Below are 23340 nucleotides of genomic sequence, written 5' to 3' on the forward strand. Positions count from 1 at the left end.
CTTGCGTTAAATTCCATTCTGTGGAGTTTAAGGGAAAAGCCGTTTCCTACAGTTGTAAATTGCACACACAAGGTGACCCTTGTTGTAACTTAATAACAAACTTAATTTTGGGTCATTATTTGCCTGATACCACAATGCTACTATCATTTCATAGGCAGCTGGGCACGTTCACTGTTGCTCTAAAAACAGCCTATTTATGTCAAAGCATTTGCATGAATGAAATGGTCACTTTTAAAATTTGGTAATAGCAATTGGCAGGATGTGGACCTAAGTCAGTGTTAGGAAACATTATCTATAGCCTTTAATACCATGTCTTTAAAGTACACGGACACATTGTGTTTAAAAACGTATGTGAAGTTCTTTTTTTTTTTTTTTTTTGCGGTATGTGGGCCTCTCACTGTTGTGGCCTCTCCCGTTGTGGGGCACAGGCTCCGGACGCGCAGGCTCAGCGGCCATGGCTCACGGGCCCAGCCGCTCCATGGCATGTGGGATCTTCCCGGACCGGGGCACGAACCCGTGTCCCCTGCATCGGCAGGCGGACTCTCAACCACTGCGCCACCAGGGAAGCCCATGAAGTTCTTAACTATTAAACTTCCACTAAAGCGTGAAGCATGTTTTTTCTTTCCTTGATGATTGTTTTATTGTCTGAAGGAGCCTCAAGTAGTTAATGTAACTGCTGTCGTCCTAATAATTTTGGAAACAGATTGTGGGTTGTAGTTATTTAAAAATGAGAAAATTGGAGCTCAAGAAGGGAATGCTATTTTCTTCTTGTGCAAAATATCAAGGCAGAGTAATTACAAGAAGTCAGCTTTTCTGACTAAACAGGTATCTGTTGTGTCTTTTCCATAGAACATGTGCACAATTACTGGGCTGTACTGTTCTTTTCCTTCTCAGTTTAGCTCTGTGGGTAGCTTGTCCCTTAACAGTCTGTCTTGAGACCTCTGGAGGTTCTTCCTCTCTCCCTCCCTCCTTCCCACCCTCCCTTCCTCCCTCCCTCCCTCTCTCTCTCTTTCTTTCTTTCTTTCCTTCCTTTCTTTCTTTCCCTTCCTCCCTTCCTCCCTCCCTCCCTCTCTCTCTCTTTCTTTCTTTCCTTCCTTTCTTTCTTTCCCTTCCTTCCTTCCTCCCTCCCTCCCTCCCTCTTTCTTTCTTTCTTTCTTTTCTTTCCCTTCCTTCCTTCCTTCCTTCCTTCCTTCCTTCCTCTCTCTCTCTCACACTCATCAGCATCAGCCCTGCTTCACTCCCTATTCTTTTCATCAGTAAAGGCAGCTGTCTTGATTAGATCACCAAAAGATACCTTTTTATCAACATCAAATGACTGATTAAATGTATCTCTCAGACCAATAAATGACTTATAAGGCCATGTGTGAGAAGGAGCTACTGAAAAGAATAGAAGGCACTAGATGGCTTTAAGAGGTATTGACTCACAGACATGGAAAACAAATTTATGGTTACCAGAGCATTAGCAGGGGGTGGGAGAGGTAAATTAGGAGCTGGGGATGAACGTACACACACTACTATGTATAAAATAGGTAACCAACAAAGACCTACGGTATAGCACAGGAACTGTATTCAATGTCTTATAATAACCTATAATGGAAAAGAATCTGAAAAAGTGTGTGTGTGTATATATGTATAGGGGAAGAAAGTAGAAAAAATCCCAGCCTGGGTATGGCCTGTACATTGGAATGGCAGTTGTTCACACGGATTTCTTCGGTTGTTCCCAGGAAGGGGTGGCACTTTGACAGGCAGAGCAGGGAGATCCGTCACACCTTACGTAGTTGGATCTCTTAAATTCTTGGACAATGAGTTCATCCGTTCCATTACGCTAGCAGCTGCAACCTGAGTATGCAGGGCAAAGTGACCTAGATCATTCCACGGAGCAAAGTATTTTCTATGGTGTCCTGTTCCTCTTTTGAAATGGGAAATCTCATTCTATGGAAAAGACTCCAAATTGCTTTTTCATTTTACACGCTAATAGCCGGGGCAGCTACAAATGGCTTTAAGCAGTGATTACAGCTCTGTGCATGGAACAACTTTCTGCCTTTGGATTACCCTGGAAATTCAGGCTCTGGAGTATATCTGATGTTACTCTGAGCTGGACTCACCATTTGGAAAGGACTCCTAGTGTGAGTGCTTGCCCTCACCTCCCCCGTGGCCTGGTACTGGTTGTGCTCTGAGACTGTCCTGTGAACTGCCCACCAGCCAGGGGCTATTTCACTTTCTATGGTGACAGTTGAGTTCACTTAGCCAGCTCATTCGCACAGCTCCTTCCTCCCCGGTGGCTTTCAATTGCTCAGTTAGTGAATCTGTCTTACTTTTAAGTAGCAATCAAGCAGGTTGTTCACCTTCTACTTTGGTTCTGGCCGTCAGGGCTGCCCTGTCTTTCTGCCTGGTCAAGTCTGATTAGTTCTTGCACATTGTGGCTTCTTGGGCTGCTGCCGAGGGGTAACCTGTATGTTTCCTGTGGCACATCTCTCGTGGATGGTGGTCAGCCATTCAGGCACCCAGGGGAGAAAAGGGAAGGAGTGCAGGGAAGCTGGGGCTTCTGGGAGAGGAAGGGGCCATTTGCATTGCTGCCCCCCTCCTCGTGGGGTTATAATCTCATGCAAAACAAAAGCTAATTAGAGGTGAAGGGGCTTAATCAAGTAGGGGAGGGTCTGATTTCAGTGTGTGAAATAGGCCAAAGTACCAGCTTCTTCTTTTTTTTTTGCGGTACACGGGCCTCTCACCGCTGTGGCCTCTCGCGTCGCGGAGCACAGGCTCCGGACGCACAGGCTCAGCGGCCATGGCTCACGGGCCCAGCCACTCCGCGGCATGTGGGATCCTCCTGGACCGGGGCACGAACCCGTGTCCCCTGCATTGGCAGGCGGACTCTCAACCACTGCACCACCAGGGAAGCCCCAGCTTCTTTTTAGGGAACAGTGTTGGTTACGTTAGGGAGCAGGGGATGGTGATGAAACTTTCACCCTCTCCCTCCACCATAAACACTCATGCTTCTCAAGATACGTTGGTCAGAGGCAAAGACTTCTTGTCTTTGCAAATCTATCAGATCCTTATTATTTTACTATGGCCCCTTTCAAACAAATGGTGTTAGTACCCCTTATAAATAGCTATTTTTTACAAACAGCTTTATTGAGATGTAATTTACGTTCCATAAGGTTCATCTGTTTACATGTTCTTTAGTGTATGTACAGAGTGTGTATTCAACGCTATGATGTAATCTTAGAACATTTTCATCATCCAGAAAAGAAACCTTGTACCCTTTAGCAGTCACTCTCCACCCATCCTCCCTGCCTACCCTCTCCTCCCAGCCCTAGGCAGCCACTAATCCTTTCTGCCTCTATAGATTTGTCTTTTCTGGTCATTTTATATAAATGGAATCATAGTATGTGGTCTTTTGTGATTAACTTCTTTCACTTCGCATAATTTTTTGAAGTTCATCTATGTTATAGTCAACTGTGATGTGGTCATCTATGTAGGCCATTCCTTTTTATGGCTGAATAATATTCCATGGTATGGATATACAATATGTTGTTTATTTATCAGCTGATGGACCTTTGGGTTGTTTCTACGTTTTGACTATTATAAATAGTCATTTATAATATAATGCTGATATAAACATTTGCATGAAAGTTTTTGTGTGGACATAGGCTTTTGTTTTCTGGGGTACATATCTAGGAGTGAATTGCTGGCTAATGTGGTAACTTCATGCTTAACATTTTGAGGAACTACCAAACTGGTTTCCAAAGTGGCTGTACCATTTTACATTTCCACCAGCAATGAAGCAATCAGCATCCTTACCAACACTTGTCTTTTTGATTGCAGCCATCCTAGTGGGTGTGAAGTAATATTTCTTAGGGTGTTAATTTGCATTTCCCTAATGGATAATGATGTTGAAGATCTTTTTGTGTGCTTATTTAGCCATTTGTAGATCTTCTTTGGAGAAATCTCTATTCAAATCACTTGCACATTTAAAACTGAATTATTATTGAGTTATACACGTTCTTTACATATTCTGGGTACAAGTCTCTTATCAGATGCATGATTCTCAAATATTTTCTCCCAGTCTGTGGTTGTCTTTTCTTGATGGTGTTCTTTGAAGAACAAATGTCTTTAATTTTGAGAGGTTCAGCTTATCAATCTTTTCTTTTACTGCTTGTGCTTTTGGTATTGTATCTAAGATACCATTGCCTAATACAAAATCTCAGATTTACTCCTATGTTTTCTTCTAAGAGTCCTATAGTTTCAACTTTTACATTTAAATCTATGACCCACTTTGAGTTAAATTTTGTATATTGTGTGAGAGAAGGGTCCAACTTCATCTGTTGCATGTGAATATCTAGTTACCCCACCACCATTTATTGAAAAGTCTATTCTTTCTCCCATTTAATTGTTTTGTCCTCTTTGTCAAAAATCAACTGACCATGAAATTTAGGGTTTATTTCTGGACTCATAATTCCCTTCCATTGATCTATGTGTCTATCCTCAAATGTCCTAGTTCAGAAAAATCTTTTTATTAATTATAATATGCATATAGAAAAGAGCATACATTTAAATGTATAATTCTGATTAATTTTTGCAAGTGAACACAGCTGTGTCGCCAGTGCTCAGACTTGGAAATGCAACATTACTAGCACCCCACAATGCTCTTGTACCCCCCCAGTCACTACTCCCACAGCTTACTGCTCTCCTGACCTTTATCACCGCAGATCTGCCTATTTTTTAAAAAAAATTAATTTATTTATTTTTTATTTATTTCATTTTTGGCTGTGTTGGGTCTTCATTGCTGTGCACAGGCCTTCTCCAGCTGAGGCGAGCGGGGGCCACTCTTGGCTGCTGTGCATGGGCCTCTCATTGCGGTGGCCTCTCCTGCTGTGGAGCATGGGCTCCAGGCATGCAGGCTGCAGTAGGTTTGGTTCGTGGGCTCTAGAGCACAGGCTCAGTAGTTGTGGTGAAGCTTAGTTGCTCCATAGCATGTGGGATCTTCCTGGACCAGGGCCCGAACCCGTGTCCCCTGCACTGGCAGGCAGACTCTCAACCACTACGCCACCAGGGAAGCCCCAGTTCTGTCTATTTTTGAACTATATGTAAATGGATCTGTGTAGCACGTAGCATTTCCTGTCTGCCTTCTTTCCTTCAACATTATGTTTATAAGCTCCATCCATTTTGTTTCATGTAGCAATAGTTCATTAGTAACTAATACGAGTTTTTGATATGGCATTATAAAATACAACATTTAATGATCTACATAATTCAACAAAGCAATATTTTCCAAATGACTAGTGCATGGGAAAGATGCGTTGAAAGTGTAAGATATACCAATGAATTTTAATATAACAGAGTTTGAAAAGCTCGTTGATATGGTTTCACTTTCTGCATTGCAACTAACCTTTCAGATATGACTACTTGTAGAGTTCTGGTGTAGTATCAAAGAAGAATAGCCACAAAGCTAGTCCATTTCTCCTTTGTTTTCCAGCTAAATACCTATGTGAGGCCAGATTTTCTTCATGTATTTCAGCCTAAAAGTGTATCACAACAGATTGAAATAAGAGGCAGATATGAGAATATATAGCCATCTCATGTGAAGCTGGCCATGAAAGAGACTTATGGAAATGTAAAGTAATGCCACTGCTTCCTTTGGAAAATATAGTTGTTTTTCATAAGATAGGTTAAAATGTAATAGGTTTATTATTGTTATTTTAAATGAATGAAGAGATAAATATTTAAATAAATTTTCAGCTTTAATTTCTAACAGGATAAATATTAACAGAATAACCCTGATAAACAAAAGGTTTTTGGGGTCATTGATAATTTTCAGAGCATAAAGGGGTCCTGAGACCAAAAAGTTTGAGAACCACTGGGCTAGTGGGTAGTTAGGCGTTCAACGCGTAAGCATACAAATACGTATGTAATTATTAACCACCACAGTGAGTGTATAAAGGAGAACAGGTGCTAAGAGGGACAAACCAGGGAGAGCTATTAGATGGGGGATAGTGTCAGAGAAGGCCCATCTGAGGAAGTGGTTTTTAAGCAGAGATCTGAAGAGTGAGATAGGACTGAACATCCTTGTTGGCAGAGGGAGGAGGATGTGCAAAGCTCCTGAGGTGGGGGTGAGTTTGGCTTGGGTGGAGCATGGTGATGATCAAGAGAGGGGCATGAGATGAATCAGAAGTTCAATCCCACAGGCTCTTGGAGATCATGTTAAGATTTTGGCATTTTGTCCGAAGTCCATAAACATGACTCTACTATATAATATGATCAGATTCAAAGTTTTAAAAGATAACTGTTGTGTTGAAAACAGAAGTGGACAAGAGAGAAAGGGACGGGAGCACCTGGGCAGCTATTTTTTTTTTTTTTTTTTTTTTTTTTTTGCGGTACGCGGGCCTCTCACTGCTGTTGCCTCTCCCGCTGCGGAGCACAGGCTCCGGACGCGCAGGCTCAGCGGCCATGGCTCACGGGCCCAGCCGCTCCGCGGCATGTGGGATCTTCCCGGACCGGGGCACGAACCTGTGTCCCCTGCATCGGCAGGCGGACTCTCAACCACTGCGCCCCCAGGGAAGCCCTGGGCAGCTATTTGAATAGTCCAGTGGTGTCTGCACCAGGAAGGCGGCCATGCAGATGGAAGTATTTTAGAGCTGACATTTATGGTTCTTGCTGCACCCCCGCCACACCCCTCCCCCCTCACCGCCATTGGAGCTGAAGGGAGAGGAAGACTCCAAGGAGAGCAGTACTACCCACCATGCTTAGTGACACCAGTTCTAAGTATCACAAAAATTAAATATCCGTCGCATCAATTTTATAATTAGTTGCTAATGTGTGTGTGTGATGGAATTGACCACATTTACTTAATTATTTTGGATGAGATTGAAAAAGTCACTCTCATAGCACCACCTTGTGGACAGTAGTGGGAAGTTTTAAAAATTGGGTTTAATAACTGGAGGGGGAAAAAAAAAAAAAAAGACACACCAAGTGTTCCAGAAAGTTTACCAGTTATCAGCCACCCCAGGTCCTTCTTGGAAAGAGAGGGGATATGAACACATTCAACAGAATTCATTTCCGGCTATCCTGAAGCTGACTGGCTGTGTTTATTCGAAGTCCGTTCTCTCTGGTTGAGTTTTGACATAAAGCGTCACTGACTGAAAATACCTTTTATTCAGATGTCATTTGAGGGCCACCTCCTATATCTCTGTCTGCTCCTTCTCTGTCTCTTTTCCAGGCTCCTCAGAACTTGCCTGACCACTAACAGTGGAACTCCTCGGGGCTCCGATTCAGGCCCAGTTCTCTTCTTACATCATACTCTCCTCAGGCAAATGTATTCCCGACCGTCATGTTGCTCACCACTGGTGCCTCCCTCACAAGTGTATTTATGTGGTTCAAACCTCTCCTCTGGGGTCCAGATCTTTATTTCTAACCCAGTGTTCTGCCTCTGCATGGGAATGTTTCACATCCAAGAATGAACTTGGGATTTCCTCCCCTCCAAAACTGCTGTTCGTTTAGTGTTTTTAAATTCAATGAAGACACAAACTTCCATCCAACTTTCAAACCAGAAGCTTAGAAGCTGTTCCTGATGCCTCCTTCACTCTCATCTCCCCCCGACCCCAGCAATCAATCTCTTGGCCTTGTCTGCTTTACCCACCACGTAGTTTCTCCTGAGTGGCCCACTTTGGCCTACCTTTACTGCCACCACTCTACTCTGGTCCCTTCTTGTCTAGACCCCTGCTGCAGCCTTCTAACTAGCCTCTGTGTCCACCGTGGGCTCTCTAATCCATTCTCCACACTGAGGCATTTTCTCAAAATGCACATCTTCTCAGGCCACTGCAAACCTTCCAAGGCTGCCTGTGCCTCCTAGCCTACAGTGCCTTGTGGTGGGTCCTTCCCTGCCCCTCCAGCTGCTTCTCAGCCACGCTCCACCCCATGCTCTGCATGGCAGACCCACTGCGTCTCTGTTCCTCAAGCGTGTCCACTGCAGGGATTGGCACCTGCTCGTCCGTGTCTCCCTCCCCTGCTTATCTCCACTCAGCCTTCCTACCTCAGCTTAGCCGTCTGTTCCTCAGAGATGGCTTTTCCTGAACGTCCAGCCTTTATTATAAGCTATTACACATCAGAAATACCTTCCCTCTGAGCACTTATCTCAGTTTCCAAGTTTATATTCACTAAAGTGGTTTCTTGATGAATGCCTTTGCTTCAAAAGAGCTCGGGAGGGAAGAGGGCCCATGGCTGACTTGGCTCGCTGTATCTCTCCAGCACCCAGCCAAGTGCCTGGCACATAGGTGATGTTTAAAAAGCTCCCTGAGTGAACGAGTGATCCGTTGTGTCTCTGAGGCCCTGACGAGGCAATTACAATAGTCCACAGTGTATATCCATAGTTTGTGTTACCTACTTGTAAATAAAATCAGGTCCAGGTGTGATGGAAGGTTGAACATAACCTGCAGATGCCAAACCTGGCCAGGGAAACTCAGGACCGCCTGCCCCCTGGCCTGGTGCCGCCTGGTCTTGTGACATTGGTAAGCATACCCTTGACAAAAATGACACGAGCATCTTCGCTAAGAACAATGATTTTGAGGGACGTACCAAAAGTATTTGCCATCTCCTCAGGGGCATGGTCTCACTAAAAACACATTCAGTTTAGGTAACTTCAGAAAAATTATTATCTCTATCTTCACGCAAATAGCTTTTTCCTGCTTTATGTTTTAGAAGCTGACAGGACAATTAAAGTCATTTATCTCAAAACACAGAAAGTTCAAAGGTGAACTGCCAGTCCTAGGAAATTTCTAGCTACTTTTAAATAACATGTTCCCACGTTACAAAAAGAATCAAACATTATTGGGTGCCTTGTTCATAAGATGAAATAAATACTCATTTTCACTGGATATTGACATACAAAGTGATAAATGCCTTTCTATGTCAAAATTATTATACAACTATATATAAAACATGTTCTTAATCTTTCCTCTATTATTTTACTTATTAATACATTTGTTCCAGGAATCATTTAAGACATTATAACAGCACATAAAATACAGCAAAGTAACATAAATTATAAATCAATTAAGAATTCAAAAGAAAAATAGGGTAGGATAGAAAATAGATTCAGAAATGGGGCCAATTGAAAAATGCCCTTTGTAAGGACCAATATACTGCCGGGCAACACTGCTGGTTGTCTGCACAACAGTCATCCTGCCCTCCTTCCTTCTGCAGAGCCCTGATTATGTTCTGATACCAAGTATCCTGTGCTCAGTCCTGGAGGATGAACCGTGGTCGATCTAAGAGAATCATGGACCCCTATCTGGACCATTTTGTTAGAAAGGAATGTCCTTACTGTGTGAGACATTTTGAGTGAGATCTCTTACTTGTGGCTGGGAGGTTTCTGACCGATGCACTTGCTATGGTTCTCATTAGGCTCTAAGCTTTCCAGCAGTCCACACCAAGAGGGAGATTTGGTTAGAAATAAGTCAGTGTCCATAAAACAAAAACAGGTTCGCACCTCAGGAAAAGCACAATATTGCCAAGACTAAGAAGTATGCTGAGGGTCTGTAGGGATCCACTCACTTGTCCAATGTATTTAAAATCCCGAATGAAAGCGTCAATGATAAGGATACTGTAATCAGCAATCCAAGCCATACTGCCTTTTTCTTTGGACATAATTTATTATTCACCTTGAAGTTTCATTTTCTATATGCTGCTCAAGTTGAAACATTATTCTTTGAGCCAAAAGAAAATGCATTTAACAAATTAATTTGGACAACGGGTGCAGACCAGTTGTTCTTTGCAAACGAACCTTTGGCTTGTGAATACTAAGCCCTAATTCTATGAGTCGGTAGACCAGTGGGGTGGGTAGGAAAAAGGTCTAGATGGTCCCCCCGTGCTTCTTTTAGAAAGAATATGTGTCTTGCTCTGGGTATTTCTACAGAAAAAGTGTAAGCATTCATCAGGACAGGGAAAGATCATATTCTAAAAAGAATTGTTTTCCCCCTTGAACAATGACATAAGAAGACATTTTATTTTTGTATATAATTTTATTTTGTCTAGGAATCAGACTTCTTTCTCAGTTTATCTGTTTGTCTGTCTATGTATTTATATCCAGCTTATAAAGAAACGAAGCAAACATAGCACTGATAGAAAGAATCTCTCCTTCTGTGGGCTCTCCTTGTTGGCTTGAACTCCCAGCCAGCTGCAATAGCCAGCCTACCAGGAATAGACCCCACTTCAAGCCCATTTACTATTTTAATGACAAGAACTTGCTAATGTGGGCACTCAAAATGTAACCTTGGAAGGGAATGCTCTTCATACCAGGAAATCTTTGAGAAGGCTTGAGTTCTTGCCATAACTGAAAATCTGATGATGTATTACTGATGACTTCATCCCCAAATGAAAGCTAGCTCCCTGCTTCCATAATCCCCGGGGAGAATCACACCGAGAAGAGAGGAATTTGGAGAGAACATGAAGGGAAGAGACTTCAGTTTCTCTTTTGAATAAAAATGAAGGCACCAGTCTAGGTGAGTATAGAGGACACACCTTCCAGATGCTGCAGTAAGTGGCCTGTATGTCTCCTACAGCACTGATACAGCAACTGCAGACACTTCATAGAGGACCAAAGAAAGAACAGACTGCTCATGGGGGGCGGGGTTTGGTGGGGCTTCGGAATGAGGAATGTAGATGTGAAATGGTCTCTCCCCCACTTAGGCTTTGTATCCCAGCGGTGCTGACACTTCAGACTTCATTGCACATCCTGGCTTTCTCTTTAGTAAAGGGGAACCGTTCCATTCCAGTTGATGGTGGCCTCTCTCCACTTGGTTCTGATAGCCATCTCCACTGGAGAAAACCGTCTTCCTGGCCTGTGTTCATCTTCATGTCGGACTCTTTCCCAGTGATGGGAATGAGTATCTGAGGGGGGAAACAGCCAGCATTTAGACCCCAGCCTATGTATACCATTTTGGAGGAAGCCAGGAAGGAAGGAGTGTAGGATGGGTGGGCAGGAGTTGGGCTCAGCAAGCTGTGTTCCTAGAACTGGGTAAACAGAGGGGGATTCTAGTAGATGATGGTATTTAGACTCGCCCCATACAAAACACGACCATGATAACCTGGGTTGTTGTAGATTTTGGAAACGGAATATTGACGACATGTAATGGCATGGTCCAGCACCAGATGGGACACATAGAGCCGGGTGTAGGTCACCAGCTGTTGTCAGGAAAAACAAGAAAAGAGAGAGCTTACCACTTCTCAATGCTTCCAGGAGTACCTTTGCATTTTGGGGTGAAGGGCAAAGTATTCTCATGAGTAGTCAAGAACTGAGGTCCAGGCCCAGGTTGGTCTCAAATGACATTTGAGAGGGTACTTAACATCTCTCAGCCTCATTTACTCAATTAGAAATCATTTCTTGGCCACTTCAGTTTCCTCTATGAAAAATAAATATCATAGTATCTACCTCAGATGACTGTTGGGAGAATTTAATGGGATAATGTATGTAAAGTTTTCAACACAGTGCCTGGAACAAAATGCTTGCCATGCATGTGAGCGAATAAAAACAAAAACAAAAAACGATGCTTTCCTCGAAGAAGAGAGTAAAGTAGAAACAATAATATATTTTAAGGAATGTATTGTCAATGTCCCACTAAATGAAATGGGCTCATGTATATCTATAGATCTATATAGATATTTCTCATAAGTAGAGAAAAAGAATTAGGAGTTACACAGATAAAGCAGTCACTAAGATACTTTTCCAAATTTAGTCATAATAATGAAAAGTTGCTTAACACCAGACCTGTGATACTAAATGCAAAGAGTCAGACATCAAATCAGCAAGGCTCCATCTATGGTGCTGAGGTACCAGGTACAGCCTCCCAGTCTCACCATAGTTTTTCCCTTGTCCAAAAGGCCAGTGTTTAAAGACATCTTAAGATTAGTCTTTTTTCCTCATGTGTTTAAAAAAATATGGTGGGGGGCTTCCCTGGTGGCGCAGTGGTTGAGAGTCCGCCTGCCGATGCAGGGGACACGGGTTTGTGCCCCGGTCTGGGAAGATCCCACATGCCGCAGAGCGGCTGGGCCCATGAGCCATGGCCGCTGGGCCTGCGCGTCCAGAGCCTGTGCTCCGCAATGGGAGAGGCCACAACAGTGAGAGGCCCGCATACTGCAAAAAAAAAAAAAAAAAAAGAGAAAAGAAAAAGAAAGTATGGTGGGAATTGAAATGGATTTTGTGGTTGCCCTTGGAGCAGAACCTCTAAGGTTTGCTGGGACTGTGCCTTCGTTATCGTTGGTTTCCTAGTGGCTGGCTCTTAGTAGGCCTCAAAAATGCTTTTTGAACTAATCTGAACACAAATGCCCTCTCAGTTTCGTTACTATGTCCCAGGATGATCGATCATCTGATGTTTGTTCTTGGGATAGAATAGACCAGTTGGAACCCCCCTGCCCCTGTCCCTTTGTTTTTCTAGTTCTTTCCTTGGGCATTACATGCCTTGTGCTCACAGATAGAAGACCCCAGGGAAGACTTTTTTGGAAACCTCACTCTCAACCTTTTGTTTTTTCTCTTACCTAAAAGTTGTTGGCTCCTCTGTGCTACTTCTAGACCCCCTGCCCTTATTTAAAGCAGGTTTAGAATTTCCACGTTACAAGGCTTAGGTTAGGCCCATGGGATTGATGCCTAGGTTTCACTTCAGAGATCACACTTCTACATCTTCCTGTAGAGCTAGCATGAGCTGTGAACTGGCAGTAGCTGCATCTCTCTGAGCACACTAAAGGTCAGGGCACTTGGGATCTGGAATGCTCACCTATGGTAAGGTGCGCAGGCTTGTTCTGTGAGGGCTGGCCACTGTAGAAGTACAGATCAAAGAGGCGCTCCACTTTCCAGTCTGATAACAGCTGCCTGTTTGTGCTAAAAAGGACACTGTAATTTCCATTGATGTTGCACAGCCAAATAGGTAACTTGGGAGTCTTCAGCATACTGCCCACCTGCAAGCGGGGAGGGGAATGCAGATGAACATAGAGATTTGGCCACGTTGTGAAAGACGCTGATATGGCATCAGGATCACAAAGCAGCTTGGAGGCTCAGCGTTGCTCTGGGAGCTGTGCAGGGCGCAGTGTGTGAAGGAAGATTTCAAACGAAAGCTTCATCATGAATGAATTTGCATTTATGAATGGTGTGGTGGTGATGCTGCAGTTTTTCTCTGCATGGATTGTATTTTAAAACATTTTGGGGATGGGCTCACGGAGGAGGTGGAACCATCTCAATTCAGTTTGGAAGAGGGGTGGAGAATAAATAGATAAACTGAAATAGAAATGTAGGCGTGGAACAAGAGAACGTCGAGTGGTCTTTGTGGTTGACGAGTGTATTTATCCCCGTTCCCAAGGAAGGACAGTATTTCATTCAGCAGGTGGTCATTCTGGCAGCACTAACCATTTAGAATATAGGAAAAAGAGACTATTTAGAATATGGAAATAGTGAATATTTTGAATACAGAAAAAAGCTTCTGGGAAATAAGGGGAACACACACACCCTCACACTCACACAGATATACATATATCTGCATGTTAACGTGTAGATCAATTGTGAAGAGGTGCTTGGAGCTGAGTGTACTAGTTTAATATTACCTATAATTTTAAGTTCACTGTTTTAATCAGCTTGTTATCTGGTTTTTCCAGGCAACTGTCAATTCAGCCTTGAATTTTCAAGTTAGTGCATTAGATTCACAAAAACACCACTCTGGGAGGTGTCGTAATAAAGGGTCCTGCACACTGCAGTAGCCCCTGAGGGTATCTCGATATTATAGTGTATTTTTCTTAATGATGTCTCCCATTTTGTTTGAAGAGGCAGGGAAGCACATTTTTTTAAATGCCATTGAAACTCATTAATGTTAAAAAAATTTTTTTTCTACTTAAAGAGATAAACAGGAGCTACATGGAAATCCCCATCATTTTCACATGATGCCAGGGAGAGCTCTGGACCCTCAGCCCTGGCACGTCTTCCCATAACAAAAGGATTCAGTTCTGTCTCTTTTCTTCTCAGTCCTTCAAGTTATCCTGTGTGCTTAGGAGCAAATTCTTTTGTGTGGAAAATCGAGCTTTGAGAAAATGATCACGTGTTTTGTAAACCCAAGTACTAAAGGCTAATAACTTGACATTCTGATTTCTCAATAGTTCTATTCAAATCTCTTCCTTTTTCTAGAGTTTAAATTCTTCAGTTGTGGGTGAGTGGGTGAATCAGAGGTGCTTTTGTCTTTAAGCTTTTCTCTTCAGCTACTGGAGAAAAATTACATTACTGTGTTCAAAAGAAATGACCTCAATTTTAGTTGATAGTTGGAAAAAGGGGTGCAAGCCCAGCACCCCAGTCTGGATATGTTCATAGTGAGTGCAGGAGTTGCTCGACTGCCACACCAGCACCGGCCCCTCTGGGCTGAGTATAACATGAGCCTCTCACACACCAAACGTGGGGCAAGTCGCCCACTGGCTACGTCGGAAATAAAGCACAGAGGATGTGCCGTTGAAGCAGCCCCATGTGTTTAGGTTCCAGGAGCCACCCCCAAGTTCCAAAGAACACTGTCACCATTCATAGTTATAAAATAAGCTCTTTCTTTCTCAGGCCTTCTTGCGATGGTACCTCCTGTACTAAGGTTATGTGTAATCAAAATATGATCCATATGACTTGGGATTGTTAAGGTTGGAACACATGGATAAACCAATTAGGAAACTGAGGGCTGTTTGTAATAAAAAGCCACTCCATTTGAACTTCAGGTCGATGTTCTGGCTGATTTTACACAAATGAAATTTCCTGTAAATTATGTGTAGGTGGATGTAATAGACTGTAGTCATATATGATATTGTTTCATGGAATCTTTGTAACATAGGCAAAATTCAACAGGCGCTCAGATTCATACTCTGCAAAGGGCTGACACCACACTGTTGTGATTTTATGCAACAATGCAATGGTTTTCTTTCCTGAACTCAAAGCTACTCAAGATTTCATTAAAGTAGGAGGAAAATGAAGTAGTCATAAATATAACAATCTCCAGCACCCAAAGTGACCATCCAGAGACCCCACACTAAGCAGACAGAGTCCCGCTTGCCTTGAGAGATTCTGGTCAAGAGGAAAATGTCTGTCACAGCACTTTGGGTTTTAACTCCAAGGGGTGAGCCTTCAGATTACAGCTGAGAACATACCTGGTTTAAAGGGAGTCCCACAAAACCAAAACTGAGCACCTCCCAATGGAACCCAGCCAAATATCATGCCTCTTTCATTCCTCTGAGCACCATGTAATCTGTTTGACTGGAAGCTTCTGTTAAGGATTTGTATTGCAAGTTCAAGATGGTGGAGTAGGGACTTCCCTGGTGGCGCAGTGATTGGGAGTCTGCCTGCCAATGCAGGGGACGTGGGTTCGGGCCCTGGTCTGGGAGGATCCCACATGCCGCGGAGCAACTAAGCCCGTGAGCCACAACTGCTGAGCCCGTGTGCTACAACTACTGAAGCCCATGTGCCTAGAGCCTGTGTTCCGCAACAAAAGAAGCCACTGCAACGAGAAGCCCGCATGCCGCAACGAAGAGTAGCCCCTGCTCGCTGCAACTAGAGAAAGCCTGCATGCAGCAACGAAGACCAACGCAGCCAAATATAAATAAATAAATAAATAAATTTATTAAAAAAAAAAAAAAAAAGATGGTGGAGTAGAAGGATGTGCGCTCACTCCCTCTTGCGAGGGCACGGGAATCACAACTAAATACTGAACAGTCATCGACAGGAAGACACTGGAACTCATCAAAAAAGATACCCCACATCCAAAGACAAAGGAGAAGCCACAATGAGATGGTAGGAGGGGCACAATCACAATAAAATCAAATCCCATAACTTCTGGGTGGGTGACTCACAGACTGGAGAACACTTATACCACAGAAGTCCACCCACCTGAGTGAAGGTTCTGAGCCCCACGTCAGGCTTCCCAACCTGGGCGTCTGGCAATGGGCGGAGGAATTCCTAGAGAATCAAACTTTGAAGCCTAGCGGGATTTGATTGCAGGATTTTGACAGGACTGGGGGAAACAGAGACTCCACTCTTGGAGGGCACACACAAAGTAGTGTGCGCATCGGGACCCAGGGGAAGGAGCAGTGACCCCACAGGAGACTGAACCAGACCTACCTGCTAGTGTTGGAGGGTCTCCTGTAGAGGTGGGGGGTGGCTGTGGCTCACCGTGGGGACAAGGACACTGGCAGCAGCAGTTCTGGGAAGTACTCCTTGGCATGAGCCCTCCCAGAGTCTGCCATTAGGTAGGCTCCAGTGTTGGGTCGCCTCAGACCAAACAACCAACAGGGAGGGCACTCAGCCCCACCCATCAGGAAGCTTGCACAAGCCCCTTAGATAGCCTCATCACCAGAGGGCAGACAGCAGAAGAAAGAAGAACTACAATCCTGCAGCCTGTGGAACAAAAACCACATTCACAGAAAGATAGACAAGATGAAAAGGCAGAGGGCTATGTACAAGATGAAGAAACAAGATAAAACCCCAGAAGAACAACTAAATGAAGTGGAGATAGGCAACTTTCCAGAAAAAGAATTCAGAATAATGATAGCGAAGATGATCCAGGACCTTGGAAAAAAAAATGGAAGCAGAGATCGAGAAGATGCAAGAAATGTTTAACAAAGACCTATAAGAAATAAAGAACAAACACCTAGAAGAATTAAAGAACAAACAAAGAGATGAACAATACAATAACTGAAATGAAAAATACACTAGAAGGAATCAATAGCAGAATAACTGAGGCAGAAGAAGGGATAAGTGACCTGGAAGACAGATTGGTGGAATCCACTGCTGTGGAACAGAATAAAGAAAAAAGAATGAAAAGCAATGAAGACAGCCTAAGAGACCTCTGGGACAACATTAAACGCAACAACATTCGCATTATAGGGGTCCCAGAAGGAGAAGAGAGAGAGAAAGGACCCTAGAAAATATTTGAAGAGATTATAGTTGAAAACTTCCCTAACATGGGAAAGGAAATAGCTGCTCAAGTCCAGGAAGTGCAGAGAGTCCCAGGCAGGATAAACCCAAGGAGAAACACGCTGAGACACATAGTAATCAAATTGACAAAAATTAAAGACAAAGAATAATTATTGAAAGCATTAAGGGAAAAATGACAAATAACATACAAGGGAACTCCCATAAGGTTAACAACTGATTTCTAGGCAGAAACTCTTCAAGCCAGAAGGGAGTGGCATGATATATTTAAAGTGATGAAAGAGAAGAACCTACAACCAAGATTACTCTACCAGGCAAGGATCTCATTCAGATTTGATGGAGAAATCAAAAGCTTTACAGACAAGCAAAAGCTAAGAGAATTCAGCACCACCAAACCAACTCTACAACAAATACTAAAGGAACTTCTCTAAGTGGGAACCGCAAGAGAAGAAAAGGACCTACTAAAACACACCCATAACAATTAAGAAAATGGTCATAGGAACATACATATCGATAATTACCTTAAATGTGAGTGGAATAAATGCTCCAACCAAAGGCACAGGCTCACTGAATGGATACAAAAACAAGACCCATATATATGCTGTCTACAAGAGACCCACTTCAGACCTAAGGACACATACAGACTGAAAGTGAGGGGATGGAAAAAGATATTCCATGCAAATGGAAATCAAAAGAAAGCAGGAGTAGCAATACTCGTACCAGCTAAAATAGACTTTAAAATAAAGAATGATACAAGAGACAAGGGAGGACACTACATAATGATCAAGGGATCAATCCAAGAAGAAGATACAACAATTATAACTATATACGCACCCAACATAGGAGGCACCTCAATACGTAAGGCAACTGCTAGCAGCTATAAAAGAGGAAATCGACAGTAACACAATAATAGTGAGGGACTTTAACACCTCATTTACACCAATGGACAGATCATCCAAACAGAAAATTAATAAGGAAACACAAGTTTTAAATGACACAATAGACCAGATAGATTTAATTGATATTTATAAGACATTCCATCCAAAAACAGCATATTATACTTTCTTCTCAAGTGTACACGGAACATTCTCCAGGATAGTTCACATCTGGGGTCACAAATCAAGCCTCGGTAAATTTAAGAAAATTGAAATCGTATCAAGCATCCTTTCTGACCACAGCGCTATGAGATTAGAAATCAATTACAGGGGAAAAAATACCCGTAAATAGCACAAACACATGGAGGCTAAATAATACATTACTAAATAACCAAGAGACCACTGAAGAAAGCAAAGAGGAAATCAAAAAATAGAGAGAAATTAAAATGAAAACACAATGATCCAAAACCTATGGGAGGCAGCAAAAGCAGTTCTAAGAGGGAAGTTTATAGCAATACAAGCCTACCTCAAGAAACAAGAAAAATCTCAAATAAATAATCTAACCTTACACCTAAAGTAACTAGAGAAAGAAGAACAAACAAAATCCAAAGTTAGTAGAAGGAAAGAAATCATAAAGATCAGAGCAGAAATAAATGAAATAGAAACAAAGAAAACAGTAGCAAAGATCAATAAAACTAAAAGCTGGTTCTTTGAGAAGATAAAAAAAATTTGATAAATCAGTAGCCAGACTCATCAAGAAAAAGAGGGAGAGGACTCAAATCAATAAAATTAGAAATGAAAAAGGAGAAGTTACAACAGACACAGCAGAAATACAAAGCATCCTAAGAGACTACTACAAGCAACTCTATGCCAATAAAATGAACAACCTGGAAGAAATGGACAAATCCTTAGAAAGGTATAACCTTCCAAGACTGAACTAGGAAGAAATAGAAAATATGAACAGACCAATCACAAGCACTGATATTGAAACTGATTAAAAATCTTCCAACAAACAAAAGTCCAGGACCAGATAGCTTCACAGGTGAATTCTAACAAACATTTAGAGAAGAGCTAACATACATCCTTCTCAAACTCTTACAAAAAATTGCAGAGGAAGGGACACTCCCAAACTCATTCTATGAGGCCACCATCACTCTGATACCAAAACCAGACAAAGATACTACAAAAAAAGAAAATTACAGACCAATATCACTGATGAATATAGATGCAAAAATCCTCAACAAAATACTAGCAAACAGAATCCAGCAACACATTAAAAGGATCATACACCATGATCAAGTGGGATTCATCCCAGGGATGCAAGGATTCTTCAATATATGCAGATCAATCAATGTGACACACCATATTAACAAACTGAAGAATAAAAACCATACAATCATCTCAATAGGTGCAGAAAAAGCTTTTGACAAAATTCAACACCCATTTATGATAAAAACTCTCCAGAAGGTGGGCATAGAGGGAGCCTACCTCAACATAATAAAGGCCATATACGACAAACCCACAGCAAACATCATTCTCAATGGTGAAAAACTGAAAGCATTTCCTCTAAGATCAGGAAAAAGAGAAAGATATCTGCTCTCGCCACTATTATTCAACATAGTTTTGGAAGTCCTAGCCACGGCAATCAGAGAAGAAAAAGAAATAAAAGGAACACACATTGGAAAAGAAGATGTAAAACTGTCGCTGTTTGCAGATGACATGATACTATACATAGAGAATCCTAAAGATGCCACCAGAAAACTACTAGAGCTAATCAATGAATTTGGCAAAGTTACAGGATACAAAATTAATGCATAGAAATCTCTTGCATTCCTATACACTAACGATGAAAAACCTCAAAGAGAAATTAAGGAAACACTACCATTTACCATTGCAACAAAAAGAATAAAATACCTAGGAATAAACCTACCTTAGGAGACAAAAACCTGTATGCAGAAAACTATAAGACACTGATGAAAGAAATTAAAGATGATACCAACAGATGGAGAGATATACCATGTTCTTGGATTGGAAGAATCAGTATTGTGAAAGTGACTGTACTACCCAGAGCAATCTACAGAATCAGTGCAGTCCCTATCAAATTACCAATGGCGTTTTTTACAGAAGTAGAACAAAAAAATCTTAAAATTTGTTTGGAGACACAAAAGACCCCGAATAGCCAAAGCAGTCATGAGGGAAAAAAAACGAAGCTTGAGGAATCAGACTCCCTGACTTCAGGCTATACTACAAGGCTACAGTAACCAAGACATTATGGTACTGGCCCAAAAACAGAAATATAGATCAATGGAACATGATAGAAAGCCCAGAGGTAAACCAATGCACCTATGGTCAACTAATCTATGACAAAGGAAGCAAGGATATACAATGGAGAAAAAACAGTCTCTTCAATAAGTGGTGCTGGGAAAACTGGACAGCTACATGTAAAAGAATGAAATTAGAACACTCCCTAACACCGTACACAAAAATAAACTCAAAATGGATTAGAGACCTAAATATAAGACTGGGCACTATAAAACTCTTAGAGGAAAACTTAGGAAGAACATTCTTTGACATAAATTACAGCAAGATCTTTTTTGATCCACCTCCTAGAGTAATGGAAAAAAACCCCAAAATAAACAAATGGGACTTAATGAAACTTAAAAGCCTTTGCAAAGCAAAGGAAACTACAAACAAGATGAAAAGACAACCCTCAGAATGGGAGAAAATATTTGCAAATGAATCAACGGACAAAGCATTAATCTCCAAAATTTACAAGCAGCTCATGCAGCTCAATATTAAAAAAATAAACAACCCAATCAAAAAATTGGCAGAAGACCTAAATAGACATTTCTCCAAAGAAGACATACAGATGGCCAAGAAGCACATGAAAAGCTGCTCAACATCACTAATTTTTAGAGAAATACACATCAAAACTACAATGAGGTATCACCTCACACCAGTTAGAATGGGCATCATCAGAAAATCTACAAGCAACAAATGCTCGAGAGAGTGTGGAGAAAAAGGAACCCTCTTGCACTGTTGGTGGAAATGTAAATTGATACAGCCACTATGGAGAACAGTATGGAGGTTCCTTAAAAAACTAAAAATAGAGTTACCATAAGACCCAGCAATCCCACTACTGGGCATATACCCAGAGAAAACCATAATTCAAAAAGACACATGCACTCCAATGTTCATTGCAGCACTATTTACAATAGCCAGGTCATGGAAGCAACCTAAATGCCCACTGACAGTCGAATGGATAAAGAAGCTGTGGTCCATATATACAATGGAATGTTACTCAGCCATAGAAAGGAACGAAATTGGGTCATTTGTAGAGACGTGGATGGATCTAGAGACTGTCATACAGAGTGAAGTAAGTCAGAAAGAGAAAAACAAATATCGTATATTAACGCATATATGTGGAACCTAGAAAAATGGTACAGATTTGGAACCGGTTTGGAGGGCAGAAATTGAGGCACAGGTGTAGAGAACAGACGTATGGACACCAAGGGGGTAAAGTGGCAGGGGGTGGTGGTGGTGTGATGAACTGGGAGATTGGGATTGACATGTATACACTGATGTGTATAAAATGGATAACTAATAAGAACCTGCTGTATTAAAAAATAAATAAAATTAAATTTAAAAAAAAAGAATTTGTATTGCTTTGGGGTAGACACAGTTTATCAGCTAAGCTCCCCCAAAGGAGGATTCTAAATATGTTTTATTGGTGAGATTCCACCAATGCAGAATTTGTGTGTGTTGCCTCATGTTGCCATGGTAAGAAGGAAATTAAATTGTGATACAGTGGTGCTATAAATAAAATACCTTTCTCCTTAAATTCACTCATAGTGTAATAAGCCCAGTGTGTTCAGCCTTACATGCAGCAATCAAGCCTTCCATAACATGTATCATTTAATGTAAAGTTATGAAGATAGGAAGAAGGATGGGGCAATTCTAAGCACCAGAGGGTGAGGATGGAGTCCACATAATTCTTTCCTATGCTGCCGTCTAGAACAGTGGCTCTTACAGTATGCCTTTGCACAGCGAGCTTGATGTTGAAGTCCCAGGGCCCTCAGCCGGTGACCTGAACCAGAGAAAGCTGTTGGAAGTGTTGTGCTTTCTTCGCTGATTCCTGGTGACAATTTGTGTGCATGACTGCTCGTGGTCTGGCTCTCATCTCTGCCACCCGGAACTTGAGTTGATGTAACTTCTCTCAGTGAGTTTGCAGGGATGTTGTCATGTTTGCAGGGCACTACCTCAGTGACTCAGTGGTAGAGAACAGTGGGTGGAGCTTCATCTGGTACTTTTAGGGTTGGATATCTTCCTATCAGTCTCTCTCTCTCTTTTTTTTCTGTGGTACGCAGGCCTCTCACTGTTGTGGCCTCTCCCGTTGCGGAGCACAGGCTCCGGACGCGCGGGCTCAGTGGCCATGGCTCACGGGCCCAGCCGCTCCACGGGATGTGGGATCTTCCCAGACCGGGACACGAACCCGTGTCCCCTGCATCGGCAGGCGGACTCTCAACCGCTGCGCCACCAGGGAAGCCCCCTATCAGTCTCTTTAAAGGGAAAATGTAAAGAGGGAAGAGGGTAGGACTCGGATGGTGATGTGCTCTGCCAGGGCTGCCGGGGGGATAAAATCCAGAAAGACCTAAATGGCTTCAGTCCCTTCTAAAAACCAGAGTTAATTTTTCTTCTCTGTGGCAGGTGCGAAGGTAATGTGAACCTCCTAAGGCTTTCCAGATGGTGTTAGACTCCAACTGCTTTATGTTCTCACTTAGGTATTGGGACCTCACACTCAAACCTGTACCTTCAAATAGAAAAGTGACGGGAGGCTTCAAAATAGTGCCTCATCCTGAGGGGAGCTGGCTGTGTGCTGCAGGAACCATCCGTCTGCTGGGCTCTGGGGGCCTTGCCATGTCATCTAATGAGAGCTCCTTTTTTATTTTTTAATCTCACCCACTGGGCTGTGACATTGGGACTGAAAGACGTGAGTTTTTGCAATCTCTGCAATTTTGTCACCAAGTAAGAAGAGATTCACTTCGGGAAGACAGATGCAGTGGTACAGGAGGGGTTTCACCTCGACAGCAGAATCTGTCAGGCAGCACGTTGGTTTTCTTTTGAACTCAGAAACCTTCTTATATTAGGTTTCTATTACCAGTGCTTATATAGAATCTTCTGATTTAGAGCACCCACCCTAGGCAGGAGTCCCTAAGTACCCATAAAATGCTTAAACCTAAATGCTTTTGGCATATTCATGTGTCCTGTGCAGAGTCAGCATGCCTCAGAGCAGAAAGGGAGGGGAGTGATGGTGAGATCCTCAATCCAGTGATGCTTAAAGCATTGTCCTAGACCCACATCTGGTTCTTTTCTGAGCAAATTGCTGTTCTGCAAGAAGTTCTATGATAAAATGTTATGAAATACTAGACATCTGTATGCACTGCAGTCAGATGGGGCTTCTGGTTAGCGCGTCTGTGAGTGCCACTGAGCTTGTCCTTCTAGCATGTAAGTGAGAGATGTGGTCTGACAAACCAC

The 23340-nt window shown here is 42.4% G+C and overlaps 1 protein-coding gene across 1 annotated transcript in view; it reads right to left on the bottom strand.

Annotated features, from left to right (window-relative positions):
• Positions 1–10741: 10741 nt before the first annotated feature.
• MINDY4B (MINDY family member 4B) overlaps positions 10742–23340 on the bottom strand; it is a gene marked incomplete at both ends in the record, with an annotated part of 44246 nt that continues 31647 nt past the window's right edge. The window contains 2 exon segments of the mRNA XM_079705196.1: positions 10742–10884; positions 12765–12945. Of these exon segments, the coding sequence (XP_079561322.1) occupies positions 10742–10884; positions 12765–12945 (324 nt within the window).

This window comes from Hyperoodon ampullatus, assembly GCF_949752795.1.
Source record: "Hyperoodon ampullatus genome assembly, chromosome: 5".
Classification (NCBI taxonomy): domain Eukaryota; kingdom Metazoa; phylum Chordata; class Mammalia; order Artiodactyla; family Ziphiidae; genus Hyperoodon; species Hyperoodon ampullatus.